The 21,661-nt window shown below is 39.6% G+C and overlaps 1 protein-coding gene across 1 annotated transcript in view; it reads right to left on the reverse strand.

Moving 5' to 3' along the window:
- The window catches only part of N4BP2L2 (NEDD4 binding protein 2 like 2), a 100,038-nt gene that overhangs the window by 6,979 nt on the left and 71,398 nt on the right, over nt 1–21,661 (reverse strand). The window contains exon 7 of the mRNA XM_017537936.2: nt 2,063–3,798. Coding sequence (XP_017393425.1) covers nt 2,063–3,798 — 1,736 coding nt within the window. The remainder of the gene's footprint in view (nt 1–2,062; nt 3,799–21,661) is intronic.

The following is a 21,661-nucleotide window of genomic DNA, read 5'->3' on the forward strand; positions in this document are numbered from 1 at the left end:
AAAAAAAAAAAAAAAAAAAAAACTGGCATGTTTCTTTGGTCACATGCAGGAGGTGGGTAGAAAAACTACAGCAAATAGTTAAGATGTAATTATTCACAGTTAACAAATATGATAAACATCTTGCCAGAGCCCCAAGAGCAGGTTGATAACTATGACTCCTTGGCCCTAGGACTTAGTCAATCTTTGGTCTGAGCTGCTAGGACCAAGTATATCTGGAATATCAGAAGCTTAGAAGCCAAGTGAAAAAACTCAGGGTGACAAGCTAAGATACAGGAGAACTGCAGAAACTGGAGTTTTGGCATCTTGAATCTTACCGATTCTATCCCCAAGGAAGAGCACTAGGAAGTATCAGCTATTGAGTTACAGATGAGGAAAAGTTGGGATAAATATCATAAAGATATTATCTTAAATATGCTTATGATTGAAGACAATCTTCTTTTTTTTTTTTTGAAACAGAGTCTCTATCGCCCAGGCTGGAGTGCTGTGATGTGATCTCGGCTCACTGCAACCTCCACCTACCGGGTTCAAGCAGTTCTCCTGCCTCAGCCTCCTGAGTAACTGGAATTACAGGTATGCGCCACCACGCCCAGCTAACTTTTGTATTTTTAGTAGAGATGGGGTTTCACCACGTTGGCCAAGCTGGTCTCCAACTCCTGACCTCAGATGATCCATCCACCTCGGCCTCACACAGTGCTGGGATTACAGGCATGAGCAACCACGCCCAGCCCAAAAAGAATTTAGTTGGAGTATCAAAAAATCATATTTTTGCTTGTTTCATTCACATGTAGATTTTTTCATTTCAATAACAGTCTTTTTTTTTTTTGAGATGGAGTCTTGCTTTGTCACCCAGGCTGTAGTGCAGTGGTGTGACCTCAGCTCACTGCAACCTCTGCCTCCTGGGTTCAAGCAGTTCTCCTGCCTCAGCCTCTTTAGTAGCTGGGATTACAGGCATCACCACCACACCCAGCTAATTTTTCTATTTTTAGTAGAGGCGGGTTTCACCATGCTGGCCAGGCTGGTCTCAAACTCCCAATCTCAAGTGATCATCCCGCCTCAGCCTTCCAAAGTGCTAGGAATACAGGTGTCAGCCACGCACCCTGCCCCAAAATAACAACCTTAGGAGACTGAAGGAACTTTTTAAGTCAACTAGTCAGACTCCCTTCTCATCAAGGGAGTCCTTCAGGATCCTTTGAACGCCTCCCAGGTTCAAGCAATTCTCCCTCAGCCTCCTGAGAAACTGGGATTACAGCATGCACCACCATGCCTGGCTAATTTTTGTATTTAAACAAATACAATGCCTTTAAAAACTAAATTCAAGTATTTCAGATATCTCTCCGTCATGTAGTTTTTGCCATCCCCCATTTACTAATGTTGTATTTGGGAGCCGTAATTGTGAATGAGAAAGGAAAGGGCCATGTGTCAAAGGCAGAGAGTAGGAAGATTTTTTTCGGCCAGCCACAGTAGTTCAGGCCTATAATCCCTGCACTTTGGGAGGCTGAGACAGGTGGATCACGTGAGGTTAGGAGTTTGAGACCAGCCTGGACAACATAGTGAAACCCTGTCTCTACTAAAAAATACAAAAATTAGCTAGGCATGGTGGCAGGCGCAGGCAGGAGAATTGCTTGAACCCGGGAGGTGGAGGTTGCAGTGAGCCACTGAGATCGCACCACTGCACTCCAGCCTGGGCGATAAGAGTGAAACTCCATCTCAAAAAGAAAAAGAAAGTTTTTTTGTTTTTTAAGCAGCCATCTCTACTGGTTACATAACCCCCTTTTCCTGCTTCGTCTTTCATTTTTCCCAGTATCTATTGAAATTGAGGGTCCAAGTAGTCCACGTTCTCAAAGACATTGAAGGAAACATGAAGACTACCGGCAGCAAAAGCGGGACTTTGAAGATCAAGCACCGTTGGTTATGGGACCTCACTCACTGCTGAAAAGCATCACAAGATCAAAAACTGCATGAAATCACTAACCGCCAGATAGAAACACCTCCAAAATTACTTACATATGTTAAACTAGATCTTTTACTTTTAGCAAAACACACACACATACACACAATTTACCCATTGGAACGCCCGGAGATCCAAAAAGCTTTACTAGTTGAAAGGCAAACCCTTGTGTTAATGGTAGCCCAAGGGAACTATTGTCAGTGCTTGTTAAGCCTTGGCTGTCCTCAGCTGGTAATTGCTTAGGCTCTTCCCATCTCTTCAGCTTTCCATCAAACCTTTCATTTAAAAAGTGAAAATCAGAAGTGACTCCCAAAGAGCACAAAGTGTCAGGCTGACTGTGTAAAATTTCTGGAGAAATAAACCCTGCATCATTTATTTTATTACCCTCTCTTGTCTGAGATTCGAAAGTCAAAAACAGTTTGTTTGTAAAAGGTGCCTTCCAAACACTAGATATATAATGTAGCACAAGAGAAGGAATATAATTTTCGTATAAAGACGCAGAGCACCTTAGTCTGTTAAATAACAGGCAACGAGAATAATACTGTCCACCAATATTTAGAGGGGGAGCTTTGATAATATCAAGGTAAAACCACAATGGGTGATGATCAAAGGTCATAAGTTTTGGCTTATTCTCTTCTTCACTGTTCCTTTCTGAAATTCTGTCTTTTTCTTCTCCCAAAATAATTTTTACTCCTTGGGCTTTTGTTAACAGGTCACATTTCTTCCTTTCTTTTACATTTATATGATTCTGTCCTAATAAGTTAAAGTTTGGTACCAAATTGAAAATCCTTTTCTGCCTCCTTTTCTTATTTTGTGTTGATTCTAAGGCATTCTTTGGTACACCCAGCTGAGGTAAGCAGCTTCTGAAGAGGTTTGTTTCTATGAATGAATCTATAGTTTCAGGTGGAGGTGAAAAATCTTCATTTCCTATCAGTAGCTTGTCTATCAATATTTCTGGACTGCTTCCTGGTTCTGATGCTCCCATGCAAGTGAAGATCAATTGAATCCATTGTCCCCTGCTGTCAGGAACAGTCAGCTTATGTGCTCTATCTTTCTTTGGTCTCTGTTCACATACAAACATAAGAAGTCCTGCAGGCCAGCTACCAAAATAGGGCTGTCTATCAGAGGCCAGCTGTAAATCTTCATCAGATAAATTGGTTGTGAAAAAAGCCCAATAATTGATTTTAGTTGCATACACCTGTTCCTCTCTTAAAACTTTATCTGATATTCTGATTCCATGTTGAGTGTACAGAATGGGTTGATGTGGGAGATTTTTATCTACTATTTCTCTCTTCTTCATAAATAAACATGAAGTTTCCACAGGAAGGTCCTGGGTGTCCCATGCTATGGTATGCCTATTTCTAATATGCTTTTCTACCTTCATGCCAGAACAGTCATCAGCTGTTACACAGGAAAGATTTTGAGTCCCTGTTAGACAAGTAACAGAGCTTTCATCTGGCATCCATGACAAACTTAAAAACAAGTTATCACCTTCCTTAGAGACGGAATTCTTTGGTGTGTTATCTAATTCAATTATAGACATAGCATTTTGGAAACTGTCTTTAGGATCTAAGTTTTTCCATCTTTTCTCTTTATACCCATTCACAAAATCTCTGACTTCATTTTGTAGACCACCAGTGAAAGGGTATTCCGATTCTCTTCTGGTCTTTTCAATTTCTTCCCCTTCACTCTGAGTTGGGTCCTGATCTCCTAGTGTAAGATCACTTGAGAATTCAAATGAGTTTTCCTCCATGATTTTACTCTGACTGTTCTGCCTTTTGTTTCTTTTTCTGTTTCTCTTCTGTTTGGTTTTGCTGAGCCTGTGTCCAGTTTTCTTCAAAACCCTTTCTCTGAAATAAAGAAGAATTAAGAAAATGTACGACTTAATTATGTGCATAACATAAGCAAACTATAACATCATACTCTTCATGTGCATATTGAAAAGCCTTTAGCACAAGAGATTCTCAAGTGTGAACGTACTTTTTGTTGGTTTGTTTTTTGTTTTGTTTTGTTTTGAGTTGGAGTCTCGCTTTGTCAGTCTTGGCTCACTGCAACCTCTGCCTCCCAGGTTCAAGCAATTCTCCTGCCTCAGCCTCCCAAGTAGCTGGTATAATATAATGCCCACCAGCATGCTCAGCTAATTTTTTTGTATTTTTAGTAGAGATGAGGTTTCACCATGTTGGCCAGGCTAGTCTTCAACCCTTAACCTCAGGTGATCCGCCTGCCTCAGCCTCCCAAAGTGTTGGGATTACAGGCGTGAGCCACGGCACTGGCCATACTTTGTACTATATTTAAAATCACTTTTAAAAAGAGATGCTTTAATCCTATACATTAAAAATGAAAACACTTTGAGAAAGTTAAAGCTAATATACATGTAACAATTTCATAAATCAATAACTTTGTAAAAACCTAATATTTCCCTTAAAGAAAATATTTCATATGTGAGCATACATTGACAGGGATATGTTCAGAGAAATGCATCCTTAGGCAATTTCATCACTGTGTGAACATCATAGTGTGTACTTACACAAATCTACATGATATAGCCTATGCCACACCTAGGCTATATGGTATAGCCTATTGTTCCTAGGCTGCAAAACTGTACAGCTGGTTACTATACCGCATACTGTAGACAATTATAACACATTAGTAAGTATTTATGTATCCAAACATATCTAGAGCTGGCTGCAGTGGCTCACGCTTGTAATCCCAGCACTTTGAGAGGCTGAGGTGGGTGGATCACCTGAGGTTAGGAGTTCGAGGCCAGTCAGGCCAACATGGCAAAACCTGTCTCTCCTAAAAATGCAAAAAAATTAGCCAGGCATGGTGGTACACTCCTGTAATCCTAGCTACTCGGGAGGCTGAGACATGCCAATTGCTTGAACCTGCAAGGTGGAGGATGCAGTGAGCCAAGATCACGCCACTACACTCCAGTCTCGGTGACAGGGCAAGACTCAGTCTGGATAAAAAATAATAATAAATAATAAACATACCTAACCTCGGAAAAGGTACAGACAAATATGGTATTATAATCTCATGGGACCATTGTCATATATATGCTCTGTCACTGACTGAAATTTTGTTATGTGGTGCATGTCTGTATATATAAAACCTGCAAATAAATAATCTTAGACTTCCTAACATCTTAGATTTAGAAAATTTAAAAGCGGCTGCTATAGTCTCAGAATGAAACAAATTTAGTGACTTTAATAGCTAAGTTTCCTCTAGACATAAAGAATGGTTGACAATGAGCTGTCGAGCCCAGTATTTGGGTGGAATGCTGCTAACTGCCCGTATTGTAGTGGTTCTAAACCAGGGTCTATACCACTACTCTGTGGGGTACTTGGAAATGTGTAAAGGCATTTTTGGTGGTCAGAATGACTGGTAATGGGTTACTGGCATTAGGGCCTGAGGCCAGGGAGGCTAACCATCCTGCAATGCCCTGTGAAAAATTATCCCACCCAAAAGAACAATGGTGCTTTCATCCAGCACACTGAAAGTTCATAGCTCCCTTTAAGTGAAGACAATATTTGATCCTAAGAGAGAAAGAAGGATTTAGAAAATCTTCTAATTTAGAATGTAAAGATCTAGCTATCCCATCTTCAACCTGGATAATCAGAGTCAGGGTCAAGGTGACAATGGAGACATAGTAAAAAGTAGTAGGGGAAGGACAATTGACACCGCTGACGGGAAAATCCAGGACAGAGGAATAGAAAAGCAGGCAAACAAACCTGGAAGAAGAGATGATGAGGCAAAGAGAACAGTCAGTTAATTGTCTGGGCACTGAACAAATTAGATTAAATCTACCCCCAGCTGCTAGCCTGGTTTGTTCAACATGCTGGGGCAATTTTCAATACATAGGACACATGAAAATCTTGTTCTTTGTCAGTTAATTGCTGCTGCCCTTCTTTACACATTCCTAGGTGTTGGTTTAGAAAAAACTCTAAGGAACATTAACGTACCTAGAAACAGTTGTGATGGGGCCTCTATAAAAGGGATATTGAATAAAGAATGCCATCTGTCATTGTAATTCTCCTTCATGGCCAGTTCTACCTGATTCCAATGAAAGTCCTAGTTGTAGTCCAAGGTGTAATGTCAGTTATGAAATTCATCCTGCAAACTAGTATGTCATTCTGAAAACAAACTCCCCTGTCTTTGCTCAAATGTGAACCATTCTGTTGCAGGGCAAGGAGAAAAAGAACAAATAGAGTTTGTTGTATTATTCATTTGATGAAACAGTAATATACTAGGACTTAAGACTCACTGCAGCACTGGTGATTCTGTGGAGCTTAATGCACTAATGTATAGTCACTGTCCCTCTGAACAGCTCTCTACTGTACAAGGAAGGAGAGCCTCACTCTAGGGAAATGCAGTTACTGAAGTATCGTTCATCATCAAAATGTTTATAGTTCCATATGCCATCAGAAAGAGTAAGGTCTACAATTGTACTCGGAAAATTGGCTTAAAAAAAAGGATGTTAAGCTTACTATGTATTGGGACTGTTTAATTACTTTACATGTACAGGTACTTAATCTTCAAAACTATATGAAGTAAGGGCAAAGGTTAGTTTTAACCCCATCTTACAAAGACAACTGATATACAGAGAAATAGAACAATGTGCTCAGAATCACATGGCTAGTGGCAGGTTCAGACTGAGTTTGATTGGCTCTAAAGTCTGCACTGTTTAACCATTATGCAAAACTGCCTCTCGATTTAAAGAGAAAATTGTACAAAACATTTCCTTCTCTCTTCTTCTTCCTCCTCTCATTTTCAAATCTGCAAATGTGCATGAACAGAAGATACTTAGCTGGCAAGGGTTGAGTCCTGTTCATGAGAGCTGTTCTTGGGCCTTGACTCCTGTTATCACTAACTTAACAGTGTCTTGAGACTTTTCTCCTGTCATTTCTCCTTTCTCTGGATTAAATCAAACAAGAAAAAGAGGAAGTGAAAGTAGATATTGTGGAGCCAGAGCCTTTCTCCCTAATCTGCCCTCATGTCCAGGCTCCATGCAAGCAATGGGAAAGCCAGACTAGATGGCTCACAACTGAGATCAACAGATGGGCACAAGTGACTCCTCCTGGAGTTAATTCACTCATGGGGTGGAGGCAGTGAGAAGGGGTCACATTCTGGATACTGTTTTGAAGGAAAAACAAGTAAGATTTGAAAACAAATCAGATATAGGGTATGAGGAAAAAGATAAGAAGTAAGTGTGAGTACAAGGAGATTGGCCTGACTAATTAGAGGGAGGAAGTGGTTATTTACAGCAACATAAAAGTCTGTGAGATAGGGGTTTGGAGAGAGGGTTGGTAAATCAATTGTCTCAAAGCTCACTCAGAATAGGCTAATCTGTCCTTTAAAAAGAGTCAGAAAGTGAAAATGATGAGGGCTTCTCTAATATTCCCTAGGAGTGTCTTTGTTTTTTAAGCAGATTACAATCAGCTGCTTAGGAAAAGGATAATAGGGATCCTGCTAATGTCTTTTTTTTTTTTTTCTCCTGAGCCTGCTTTTTAGGGAAGGACCTGCTAATGTTAACAAGCCACTATGCCTGCAGAGAAGTAAACACTGGACCATGAAAGAATAAGGTGGCTTAAAAAGTAAACTATTGGCCGGGCATGGTGGCTCATGCCTGTAATCCAAGCACTTTGGAGGCCAAGGCGGGCGGATCACCTGAGGTCGGGAGTTCAAGACCAGCCTGACCAACATGGTAAAACCCCGTCTTAAAAAAAAAAAATAAAAAAAAAAAAAAAAAGTAAACTATCAGAGCCTGGGAGATCAGGCAATTTATTAAGGCAGTTTGCTAAGAGTTAATCAAAGGAATCTTTAAGGATTAGAATTCCAACTGAAAATACAACACAATGCCAAGTGGTATGAATATCATAAGACTGACTCTACAATGAAGGGCCAGAGACACTATAGCTCTGCAACACTGCAGCTCTATATAGCTACCGTCCTTGTCCCAGAAACAGTGGACTTGGCCTTGCGGAAGGAAACACAAACCAATAACACCGGCTTGGGAAGCCCCTGGGAAATAAAAGACTTGGTAGTGGTGGTGGTGGTGGTGGGTGACAACTTCTGTTTGAATGTGGCTAATCAGTAGATGCATTTTATTTAGAAACATCTATCTAGAAAGTGTCTCATCAAAGCTGTGTCAAGGATCATTAAATCTGATCTCACTGATGCTGATTCATTGAGGAATGAATGGCACCACTGGAAGAAAAAAAAATCACTAAAAAAAATTAGTCATGGAGAGGAAATCAGGAGAGTTAGAGGCACAGGATGTAGCTTTGAAAAGAAAGAAGAAAATAAGAAATGAACAAATGGTAACACATTTTTGATGAGTAAGATTTTGCTTAGAATCCAAGCTTGTAGGTAGTGATGGAGTGTACCTCTCAAGAATTAGAAAGTGTTTGTTCAGATACAAGCCAACCTGATCAAGTGAACTGTGACCTGATGACAAAGGTGAGACAGTAATCAGATAAAGCTGAAGAAAGAAGGAAGGGAGGGTAGAAAGCATGGTAAGTAATAACCCTCATGAAAAAAAAATAAGAGGTCCAGAGAAAAACATTTCCCAGTGCAGAATCCTATATACTAATTTATGATAATGGGCAATAAATGAAGTAAATCTGAGATTGAAACACATGTAGATTATAAAAGAAAAGTCTCATGGCTTTATGGAATGACTGACTGAAATAACTGAGGCCCAGGTCCTGGTCCTGGCTCAGTAATAGCCAAGACCAGGCCCTAGCTAGCAGTGAGATCTCTCAGCTAGCAATGGGATCTTGGGCAAATCATGTCTTCTTTCTAAAATGAGGAATATAGCTCTCCTTGCAGAGTTGTTGTAAGGACTACTAATATAAATGCTCTTATATAACCTCTACTCAACGGATAGAGCAATCAATGGATTTTCTCCATTGCTGCTACACAATAATGACTGATATTAATGACTCACACTAAATGCTCCCAACTGGTTCAGTTACACTGGCTGCTCTCCAGTGTAACTGCAGCCTTTGCTGTCACTGTTTAGAACTGTATATTTACAAGGAGTCAGATAGGTTTATTCCCATGTCTGTTTATGTCAATAATAATTTTTACTATAATTATATACGTAGTTTGTCTCACTAAACACAAAGTGCTAAACAACTATTAAATGGGCAGGATAGCTATAAAATTTGGTTAAAAATAATAAAGACCTATGATCCTGCACTCATATTGCTTTGAATATTTCTTTGGATTCTACTTCCAATTTATATCAACAGAAACTAGAAATTCTTGACTACACATTACAGATGTGGTTTATGCATGAAAAAAAGATAAACTGCACTGAACAAAATTATACATAAAAATTGTAGAATACTGGGAACCAAATCTGAGCAACTAACAATACAAAAAAATTGTTGAATACACATAAAAACATGTACTTTAAGTTCAAACAAAATGCTTAAAGTATGCATCATTTCACAATAATTCCTTAAACAATTTTTCAATGAACTAACCAGCTATTTGTCCCAATCATGTTAGAGAAGAGGGCTTTAATTATAAATAAAGTACCTAGCACAATGCTTGGCACATAGTGGGTACTTCATAAATGGCAGCTCTTATTTTTATTATGTATTAACAACAACAAAAGTAATCTTATAAATTTCACTGAGACTCCCATGATGCAATTCAAGAATAGAATGTGACAATGTGATACTTACAATTTATTTAAAATAATTGAGTTAGAAGAACTGGGAAATTCTCAAAAAATGTAATTTACTTAATGTAATTGCAAATGATTGGAAGTAGAACAAATTTTTTAAAACTAAGTGGCCATATATAGATAAACTGATAAATCCACCATCCTTCTCAGAGATAAAAACACCTTTCTCAGTAATTGATAGAACAATGAGACAAAATAAACACACAGAACTTTAACTAGCACAATAATGATTGATATAGTACACAACTATGGAACACCACATCCAACAGTTGGTGAAAACACATTCTTTTCATGCTAACATATAATATCTATAGAAATTAACTAGGCCATGAAGCTAGACTCCACAGATTTCAGAGAATTATTAATGTACAGATCATAATATAGTTAACTTTGAAATTAGTAAAAATAATTTTTACTTTGAAAAAATTTGAATATTGAAACATTTTATAGGTAGAAAAATTATAATAGTAATATTTAGAACTGAATAACAGTTGAAAAATTATATATAAAAAGTGATAGTTTTTTTTTTTTTAAAGACAGAATCTTGCTCTGTTACCCAGGCTAGAGTGTAGCAATGTGATATGGCTTATGCAGCCTCTACCACCAGGGTTCAAGTGATTCTCCTGTGTCAGACTCCAGAGTAGCTGGGACTACAGGAGCACTACCATGCCTGGCTTGCTTGCTTTCTCTCTTTCCTTCCTCCCTCCCTTTTCTTTCCCTCCCTTTTCCCTCCCTCCCTCCCTCCCTTCCTTCCTTCCTTCTTTCCTTCCCTCCCTCCCTCCTTCCTCTCTTCCTTTCTCTCTCTCTTCCTTTTTGTCTTTCTTTTGAGACATGTTCTCCACATTGTCCAGGCTGGTCTCGAACTCCTGGACTCAAATGATCTGTCTGCCTCAGCCTCCCAAAGTGCTGGGAGTACAGGCGTGAGCCACCACACCTGGCCTAAAAAGTGATACTTAAAGGGATATTTGCCATAAACATTCACATTAAAAAGGCAAAACACAAAATCAATGAGTTAACCATACAATTGAAGAAATTACAGATAAAAGGAGCAGGATAAACTTCCAAAAAGAAGAAGGGGCCAGGCACAGTGACTCATGCCTGTAATCCTAGTAACTTGGAAGGCTGAGGTGGGAGAATTGCTTGAAGCCAGGAATTTTAAGATCAGCCTGGGCAACATAGCAAGATTCTGTCTGTATTTAAAAAAAAAAAAGAAGAAGAAGAAGAAGAAAGAAAAAGAAAAAATATATACACACGTACTTTTTTTTTTTAAATAGAAGAAAGGGAATAAAAAACACAAACCCATGGTGAGAGTAAGGAAGAAAAAATGTAAATGAGTATCAGAAATAGAAAAGAAGGCACAATTACAGGTCCAGAGAAACTTTAAAAGATAAAAGAGTAATTATATGAATAACTTTATAACAACAAATTTGAAAATTTAAATGAAATATAATTTATACATTTATATATAGATTTAGCTAGAAAATACAAGTTATTTAATTAATTTACTTTTGAGACAAGGTCTTGCTCTGTCGCTCAGGCTGGAGTGCAGTGGTATGATCATGGCTCACTGCAACGTTGAGCTCCCAGGCTCAAGCAATGCCCCCCACCTCAGCTTCCCATGTAGCTGGGATCATAGGAATGTGACACCATGCCCAGCTGCCCAGCTAATTTCTTTTTATTTTTCTTTTTTAGAGACAGGGTCTCACTATGTTCCCCAGGCCGGCCTTGAAGTCTTGGGCTCAAGCAATCCTCGTGCCTTGGCCTCCTGAAGTGCTGGGATTACAGACCCAGCATACACAGCCAAAAATACAAGTTATTAAAACTGACTAAAAAGAAACAGAAAGCCTGGGTAGGCCTAGAATGGTAAAATAATAAGGTTAATTTTTTTTTTCCCAGTAAAGGAATTCCAATTTCAGGTGACTTTTCCAAAAATTTCTACCAAATATTCAAGGAACTATTCATTGCAATCATATGCACAATTTTCCAGAGAAAAGAAAAAGAAAAAATATCTCCAGCTTTTTTCAAGATGCTAACATAGATTGATAGAGCCAGGAAGTTACACAAAAATATGAACTTTCAGGCTAGTCTCAGGTAAATACAAAAACCCTAAATAAAATATCAGCAAACTACCTCCAGTAATGTGTAAAATAGATAATACATTATGATTTAACTGGTTTATCTCAAGATTCATTTATACTAGACTATCAATTAATGTAATTAACCACATTAGCAGGTTAAAGGAGAAAACACATCTAAAAGCATTTCAATAGTGGTAGAAATTGTTTTACTCATTTTCTATCTGTGGCCTTAGAACACTCAAAATCGAATTACTGGCCAGGCGCGGTGGCTCAAGCCTGTAATCCCAGCACTTTGGGAGGCCGAGGCGGGTGGATCACGAGGTCAAGAGATCGAGACCATCCTGGTCAACATGGTGAAACCCCGTCTCTACTAAAAATACAAAAACATTAGCTGGGCATGGTGGCACGTGCCTGTAATCCCAGCTACTCAGGAGGCTGAGGCAGGAGAATTGCCTGAACCCAGGAGGCGGAGGTTGCGGTGAGCCGAGATCGCGCCGTTGCACTCCAGCCTGGGTAACAAGAGCGAAACTCCGTCTCAAAAAAAAAAAAAAAAATCGAATTACTATTTAAAAATAACACATGTAACTCTTAGTGAACCAGGAATAGATGAGAACTTCCTTAATTAACAATGAATACTATGATCCTATCACAAACATAATTTCTTTTTTTTCTTTTTCTTTTTTTTTTTTTTTGAGACGGAGTTTCGCTCTTGTTACCCAGGCTGGAGTGCAATGGCGCGATCTCGGCTCACCGCAACCTCCGCCTCCTGGGTTCAGGCAATTCTCCTGCCTCAGCCTCCTGAGTAGCTGGGATTACAGGCACGTGCCACCATGCCCAGCTAATGTTTTTGTATTTTTAGTAGAGACGGGGTTTCACCATGTTGACCAGGATGGTCTCGATCTCTTGACCTCGTGATCCACCCGCCTCGGCCTCCCAAAGTGCTGGGATTACAGGCTTGAGCCACCGCGCCTGGCCACAAACATAATTTCTAATATGAGAAATATTAAAAACATTTCTTTAAATCAGAAACAAAACAAGAATGTCTATTATAACCAGTTCCATTCAACATTGTATAGTCCCTCTGTATTCATGAAAGATACATCAGACAAAATAGAAAAGGAAAATAATGAAGAGATATAAGGACTGTAAAAAGAAAATAATCGCTATTCTCGGAGATGACATAATTGCCTGGATAAACAATTTTAAAAATTTGTAGATAAATTAATAGCATTAATAAGAAAGTTTAACAAACGTTGCAGGATACAAAATTAATATTCAAAAGTCAACTACAGGCCAAGCACAGTGGCGCACGCCTGTAATCCCAGCACTTTGGGAGGCCGAGACGGACAGATTGCCTGAGCTCAAAAGTTTGAGACCACCCTGGGCAACATGGTGGAAGTCCATCTCTACTAAAATACAAAAAATTCGCCAAGCATGGTGGCAGATGCCTGTAGTCCCAGCTACTTGGGAGGCTGAGGCAGGAGAACTGCTTGAGCCGAGGAGGCAGAGGTTGCAGTGGGCCCAGATCTGGCCACTGCACTCCAGCCTGGATAACAGAGGGAGACTCTGTCTATTAAAAAAAAAAAAAAAAAAAAAGTCAACTAGTGAGTGATGTCAGCAAAAGTGGTGGAGTAACAAATCCAAAAGCCCAACCTTCCATAACAGAAGTGACTGAACAAGAAAGAACTGTCAGAATCAACTTTATCAGAACTGTGAAGACAGATCAAGGGTTTACAGCAACCAGGCAAATGCTTAATCAAGAAAAAAAAAAAAAAAAGCTGAGTTTCAGTAAGAGAAATTTGTTAGTTTAAAAATTTTTTTTTGAGATGGGGTATGGCTATGTTGACCAGGCTGGGCTGGAATGCAGTGGCTATTCACATAATTGAGCATAGCACACTATGGCCTTAAACTCCTGACTTCAAGTTATCCTCCCGCCTCAGCCTCCCAAGTAGCTGGGACTACAGGCATATGCCTCTGTGCCCAGCTCTTTGTAGTGTTTTTAACTTACTGTGGCCCCGTCTACTGCTCTCCAGATTAATATTGGCTCTGAAGACAACAACCTACTTTCCCAGTACAGGTTTTTAGTACCAAGGGTGGCAGAAAGGATCTTCTCAAAGAACTGTGGTTGTTTTGACCTTGCTGGTCAATCCCTGAGCTCAAAGTGCTTGTGCCTATTTTAACTAACTCAAAACCTTCCTAGGACAAACACAACTACCCAGGGTAGGGGGCATTTGTTGAATACATTCAAAGGCAAATGATTAGTCACTGCCAGTTGGGTCAAGGCATAACTGCCACTTGGGTTAAACAACAGATAATATAAAAAGCTTGAGAAGAAAAGATGAGAAGGGAGGCATTTTAGGGAATAAGGGCTTTGAAAAGCTCTCACATATTCCTGGGAATCTAGAAGGTCATGCAGCTAACCCAAGTCAGGCTACATGCTCAGAAAAGACCTAAAAAGGCTTTAAGCTGTCACTTCTGGCTGACAACCAGATTCTATACAAGCAGGAAATGAAGACAAGGGCAGAATTATAAAAAGCCTTAGTGTAGAAGGTGTCCCAACACATACACAAAGATGGAGCATTTTTGTTGTTGATGATGATCATGTTGTTGTTTCAGGAGTTTAAGGAAATGTGTGTTGAATCACTAGCTAACTACTAAATTAATAGAACAAAGACCAGTTGGAACACAACAAAGAATACAGATTTTACAAAATTAGTGCAGAAAAGTCACTAAAGAAACAACAGTTATAAGGAGCAACAACAAACCCTGGGGAGGGGTGAAATGTGATTACAGATTTCCCACATTATATTATTTAAAATGTCTAATTTTCACAAAAACTAAGACTGTGAAGTAACCGTGGCCTATACAAAGGAAAAAAGAAATCAATAGGAACAATCACTGACAAAACCTAGACACTGGACTTATTAGACAAAGACTTTATGTGAACTGTTTTAAATATGCTAAAAGAAACAATGGATAAAGAACTAAAAAAAATAAGAACAATGTCTCACCAAATAATGAATATCAATACAGTTAGAAGGAGGGGCTTCAAGGTGGCTGGCTAGAGGTATGCAGCCCTCACCTCTTCCACAAAGAAGACTCAAAATAACAAGCAGATAATCACACTCTGAATAGAGCAATTAAGAGAGAATGGTGGAATTCAACACAGAAATAATAGGAAACACCTGAGGCACAGAGGGAGCAGGCAGGAAGGCTACCAGCTCAGCTGGGATCAGCTGGGAACCCAGAGAAGCTTCCCAGTACAGAGAAAAGGTAAATGACTGTGGACTCTTGCAACCTGGGCCAGGAGAAAACCCCTCTACCCTTGTGAGCCCTGAGACTACTGTAGGGAGCTCTGGAGATGATATAATGGCACTGTTCGAGAGAGGTAGCTCACATCAGGTCCCACTGCCCTACAACTCCTAAGCAACTGCAGCATGACACTATTTTTTGAGAGCCTAGTCTCCATCAGAGTGCATGCTGCTCACATCGCTAGAGACATCCCCCAACATCCATCCGGAGGGCTGTAGCAGCACAAAGCTGGTTAAACCCAGGGGAGTAGCAGGGAACTTGGCACTCTAGCACATATAGTGTGCTGCACCCTGGGGAATGGGCAGTGTACCACACTGGGGAGGCCTCCCCCAGGACAAAGGGAGCTAAAGTGTCCGAGAACTGCCTACCTGGGGCAGCCACCACAGACAGCAACCCCATTCTCCCAGCAGCAGGGCTGATGTGCACAAGCCCTGAGAACAAGACTTTGCTGCTGCCCATTGCAGCAAGGTCACAGCACACTTGTACAAGCCCTGAGGACAGGCTTCCTCAGCTGTCCCAAACCCCCACACTCCCAACACTTCTGCAACCACCTAAGCAGTCCACCAGGGGGCCTGGGGCTCACCCTGCCCTGCCCACCACAGCTGGTGCCTCAGCATACTACTGGGAGACCTGAAGACAGGCCTGTTCAGCCTAACCCTGCCTCCCCCCAATGCTCAAGTCCATTACCCTGGGACCTGAGGATTCTCTCACCCTATCCACCACTGGTGGCCTCTCTGCATGCCTATTCAGAGCCCAAGTACAGGCTTACCCTGTATGCCACCACCAACACAGCCAGCACTCACTCACATGCGCCACATGGGGATCTGGGGACTGGCCCACCCAGCTTGTCACAGCCACTGCTAACACAAACATATGCTACTTCAGAGCCTGCAGTTGTCCCACCACCATGACTGCCATCACCCAAACAAGCAAACTGCCCAGGAGACTGAGAACCTACCCACTTACCCACCTATGTGGTTCACTGCTGCTATCACTGGCATCTATATACCAACAGTGAAATAGCTGAAAAAGAAATGAAGAAGGCAATTCCATTTACAATACATACAATCACAAAAATGGAAGACAACATACACACACACACAAAATGGAAAGGCAACCCATGCTCATGGATTAGAAAACTTAATATTGTTAAAATGAACATACTACCCAAAGCAACCTACAGATTCAATGTAATCCCTATCAAAATACCAATGTCATTTTTCAGAGAAACAGAAAAAAATCAATCCTAAAATTTACATGGAACCAAAGAGAGTCTGAATAGCCAAGCAATCCTAAGCAAAATAACAACAACAAACAAACAAAATATAAAAATAAAAAACAAAGCTGGTAGTATCACAGTATCTGACTTACAAGATCATAGTAACCAAAACAGCATGATATTGGTATAAAAATAGACACATCAACCAACACAACAGAATAGAGAACCCAGAAATAAATCCACGTATTTACAGCCAAATGATTTTTGACAAAGACACTAAGAATATACACTGGGGAATGGACACCTTCTTTGAAAAATGGTGCTGGGACAACTGAATATTCATATGCAGAAGAATGAAACTAGACACCTATAGAAAAGTCAAATCTCTATACAAAAATCAACTCAAAATGGATTAAAGGCCCAAGCATAAGATCTGAAACTATAAAACTACTAGAAAAAAATATACGGAAAACACCACAAGATATTGGTCTAAGCAAAGAATTTATGGCTAAGACTTCAAAAGCAGAGGCAACAAAATAAAATAGTAGGTAAATGGGACTTAATTAGATTTAAAAGCTTCTGCACAGCAAAGGAAACAATCAACAGAGTGAAGAGACAACCTGATGAATGGAAGAAAATATTTGCAAACTAATCATATGATAAGGGACTAATATCCAGAATATGTAAGAAACTCAAACAACAGCAACCCAAACCCAAAACAAAAAACAATTCTATTAAAAAGTGGGCAAAGTATCTAAACAGACATTTCTCAAAAGAAGACATACAAATGGCCAACAGGTATATGAAAAAATGCTCAATATCACTAACCATCTGGGAAATGAAGACTAAAATCACAATAAGATATCATTCTTCCCCAGTTAGAATGGCTATTATTATTATTTAGAAACAGGGTCTTACTCTGTTGCCCAGGCTGGAGTGGCAGTGGTGTGATCATAGTTCACTGCAGCCTTGAACTCCTGGGCTCAAGTGATCCTCCTATCTCAGCCTCCTGAGAAGCTAGGACTACAGGTGTGCACCATCATGCCTGGCTAATTTGTTTTTTTTTGTTTTGTTTTTGTAGAGGCAGAGTCTCACTCTGTTGCCAGGCTTGTCTTGAACTCCTGGGCCCAAGCAGTCCTCCCACCTTGGCCTCCTAACGTGCTGCCATTATATGTGTGAGCCACTACACCTGGCCACAGAATGACTATTATTAAAAAGACAAAACAAAACAAAACAAAACAGATGTTGGCAAGGATATGGAGAAAAGAGAACTCTTATACACTGTTGTTGGGAATGTAATTTAGTACAGCCATTATTGAAAACCATATCAATATTTTTCAAAAAAACTAAAAACAGGACTGCCATATGATCTAGCAACCCACTTTGGGTATTTATCCAAAGGAAAGGATATCATTATATCAAAGGGATACCTGCACCCCATGTTTACTGCAGCAATATTCACAACAGCAAAAACATGGAATCATCCTAAGTGTACATAAATGAATAAGTGGATAAAGAAATAGACATAGAAAAAGAATGAAATCCTATCATTACCAGTAAGATGAATGGAACTGGAGGTCATGTTAAGTGAAATAATCAGGCACAGAAAGACAAGTATCACGTTCTCATTCATACATGGAAACTAAAAAAGCTGATTTCATGCAGCTTGAAACGAATGATAGTTATCAGAGGCTGAGGAGCGTGTGTGTGGGGGTGAGTTGGTGTGGTGGGGAGTGGATGAAGAGAGGTTGGTTAATGGGCACAAACATACTGTTAGACAGAAGGAAGAAGTTCCAATGTTCAATAGCAGAGTAGGTTGACTACAGTTAAAAACAATGTTTTATATTTCTAAATAACTAGAAGAGAGGTCTTGAAAGGTTCCCAACACATAAAAATAAATATGTGGCCGGGCGCGGTGGCTCAAGCCTGTAATCCCAGCACTTTGGGAGGCCGAGGCGGGTGGATCACGAGGTCAAGAGATCGAGACCATCCTGGTCAGCACGGTGAAGCCCCGTCTCTACTAAAAATGCAAAAAATTAGCTGGGCATGGTGGCGCGTGCCTGTAATCCCAGCTACTCAGGAGGCTGAGGCAGGAGAATTGCCTGAACCCAGGAGGCGGAGGTTGCGGTGAGCCGAGATCGCGCCATTGCACTCCAGCCTGGGTAACAAGAGCGAAACTCCGTCCCCAAAAAAATAAATAAATAAATAAATAAATAAATAAATAAATATGTAAGGTGATGGATACCCTAAATACCCTGATTGATTATTAGACATTCTATGCATGTAACAAAATACCACACGTACTCCCATTAAAATGTACAAATATTATACATTGATAAAAAAATTTTAAAAACAAACAAAAAGAGATGAAAAAATATAAAAGAGACCCACATAGAAATTCAAAAGTTGAAGAGTATAACAATTGAAATAAAAAATCCAGTAGAAGGGGGGTTCAACAGCAGACTTGAGCAGGCAAAAGAAACATCAGTGAATTTGAAGATAGGGCAACTGACATTAGGCAGTCTACGTGTCACACACAAAAAGGAATGAAGAAAAGTGAAGAGAGCCTAAGAGCCTGTGGGACACCATCAAGCACACCAACCTAAGCATAATAGGAGTCTTACAAAGTTAGAAAAGGCACATATAAGAGATCATCATTAGGATTAACAGCTGAATTCCCACCAGAAACTATGAAGGTCAGAAGGCAGTGGTTTGACATTTTCAATGTGCTGAAAGAAAAATACTGTGAACCATGAACTGTATATCCAGTAAAACTATCCTTCAAAAATGAAGAAGAAATTAAGATATTTCCAGATAAACAAAAATAAGAGAGTTCACTACTAGCAGAATGGCCCTACCCATCCCCAACAAAAAAAAAAAAAAAAAAAGGTAACGGGAATCCTTCAGACTGAAATAAAATGACACTCAAATTCACAGGAAGAAATATAGAATAACAACAACAACAAAAGAATAACAGCAAAGGAAACCACATAGGTAAATATAAAAGTCAATATATGGTTTGTAAGTCTTTCTTCCACATGATTTAAAAGAAAACTATATGAAACAATATTTATAAATCCATATTGATGGACTCACAGTGCATAAAGATGTAATTTGTGACAACAACAACATAAGGAGGGAACAGAGATATATGAGAAAAGTTGTTGTATATAATTGAAACTAAGTTGGTTAATTCTAACTAGATTGTTACAAATTAAGATGTTAATTGTAACCCCTGCTGCGGGGTCTCTTGCCAGCTCATTTCCTAGGTTCTACCAACAGAAGTTATTGGTAGGATATTGGAGGTAAGAGGGGGAAAAATATGTTTGTATTTTTTTCTGGCTTCTGATGGCAATGCCAACAGAGTTGTTGCAACACACAATAAGTGAAGTTTCCAATTTGCTGTGGAGAAAGCTCACATCCAACAGCAGAAGCCTCAACAGCACAATAATTATGGGCTCTGGGTAACCTCATTTTCTATTTAGCTCTTCTAGCACTAGGAATAACTTCAGCTTCTTGCATATATCAAGCTTTGGGAAACTCATCATCCACTTTTTGCTTCTCCAACCCTGCCAATGACTTTATAACCAATTCTTTGTATTAAATCCACTCTATGTGAAATATCTACAGTGTATTCTGGTTTCCTTATTAGATATAGACTACCAGCTGACAAAAGGTTAATATCTAAAGTACATCAAGAAATCCTACAAATCAATGAGAGATAAAATAAACAGAAAAATAAGTAAAAATCTTTAAAAAGCATACAAATGGTCCAAAATACATGAAATAAAGACCAACATCATTAGTAATAAAACTAATACAAATCAAAACCACAATCAGATAAAATTTTATGTCTGCCAGATTAACAAAATTGTTAAATCATCCAATACCAAGTGTTAACAAGAATCTATAATAATATATTATTATTATTTTGAGGCAGAATTTTTGCTCTTTTACCCAGGTTGGAGTGCAGTGGCGTGATCTTGGCTCACTGCAACCTCTGCCTTCCAATTTTAAGTGATTCTCCTGCCTCAGCCTCCTGAGTAGCTGGGATTACAGGTGCCCGCTACCATGGCCGGTTAATTTTTGTATTTTTAGTAGAAACGGGGTTGCACTATGTTGGCCAAGCTGGTCTCGAACTTCTGACCTTGTGATCTGCCCACCTCAGCCTCCCAGAGTGCTGGGATTACAGGTGTAAGCCACTGCGCCAGACCTGAATCTAGAATAAATTCTTATTCACAGCTGGTGGGGGTATAAAAAAGCACAATCACTGTGGAAAACATTATGATTATTATGTAAAAAACCCAAACTGGTCCCCACCCTAAAATTCAGCAATCCTACTCCTAGGTAACCCTAAAGTAGCAATTTTAAAACTTTTTTGACTGTTACTCAAAATAAGAAATTTATTTTATAGCCCTTCTCAATACACACAGTAATACAATCACAAAAGGTTTCACACAACAATATTTTCCCATAATATACTGTATATGTAATGCGCACTGAAAAAGTATATGTAAAACTATAATGCATACATAAAATGGAAAATGCATATTTTCTGATTTACTTATTTATTTTAGCTTTGTTTCTTTACTGCTAGATGATGTGAGACTGTTATATTTTTTAGTATGCTGACTGCAATCTATCAAATTGATTTTACGCTAATTGGTCACATTGTACAATTTAAAAACTACTACCCTAAGGAAATTCCAGTACATGGCTACAGAATATTCTTCAGAGTAGCAAAAATCTGAAAACAAACCATCAGTAGAATGAAGAAGCAAATTATCCTATGTTCATAAAATGGAATATGATATTATAATGAAAATAAATGAACTACTAATATCTGCATTAATACGGCTTAAAAACAATATTGACCAAAAGAAGCTAGTCACAGAGGCCAGGTATGGTGGCTCACCACTATAATCCCAGGACTTTGGGAGGCCAAGGCAGGTGGATCACTTGAGGGCAAGAGTTTGAGAGCAGCCTGGCTAATATGGTGAAACCCTATCTCTACTAAAAATACAAAAATTAGCTGGGCATGGTAGTGGGCACCTGTAATCTCAGGTATTCCAGAGGCCAAGGCACAAGAATCCCTTGAACCCAGGCGGTGGAGGTTGCAGTGAGCTGAGATCAGCCTGGGTGACAGAAAGATTCTGTCTCTAGGCTGGGCGCGGTGGCTCAAGCCTATAATCCCAGCACTTTGGGAGGCCGAGGCGGGTGGATCACGAGGTCAGGAGATCGAGACCATCCTGGTCAACATGGTGAAACCCCGTCTCTACTAAAAATACAAAAAAAAATTAGCTGGGCATGGTGGCGCGTGCCTGTAGTCCCAGCTACTGAGGAGGCTGAGGCAGGAGAATTGCCTGAACCCAGGAGTCAGAGGTTGCGGTGAGCCGAGATCCCGC

Source organism: Cebus imitator, unplaced genomic scaffold (genome assembly GCF_001604975.1).
Source record: "Cebus imitator isolate Cc_AM_T3 unplaced genomic scaffold, Cebus_imitator-1.0 Scaffold108, whole genome shotgun sequence".
NCBI lineage: Eukaryota > Metazoa > Chordata > Mammalia > Primates > Cebidae > Cebus > Cebus imitator.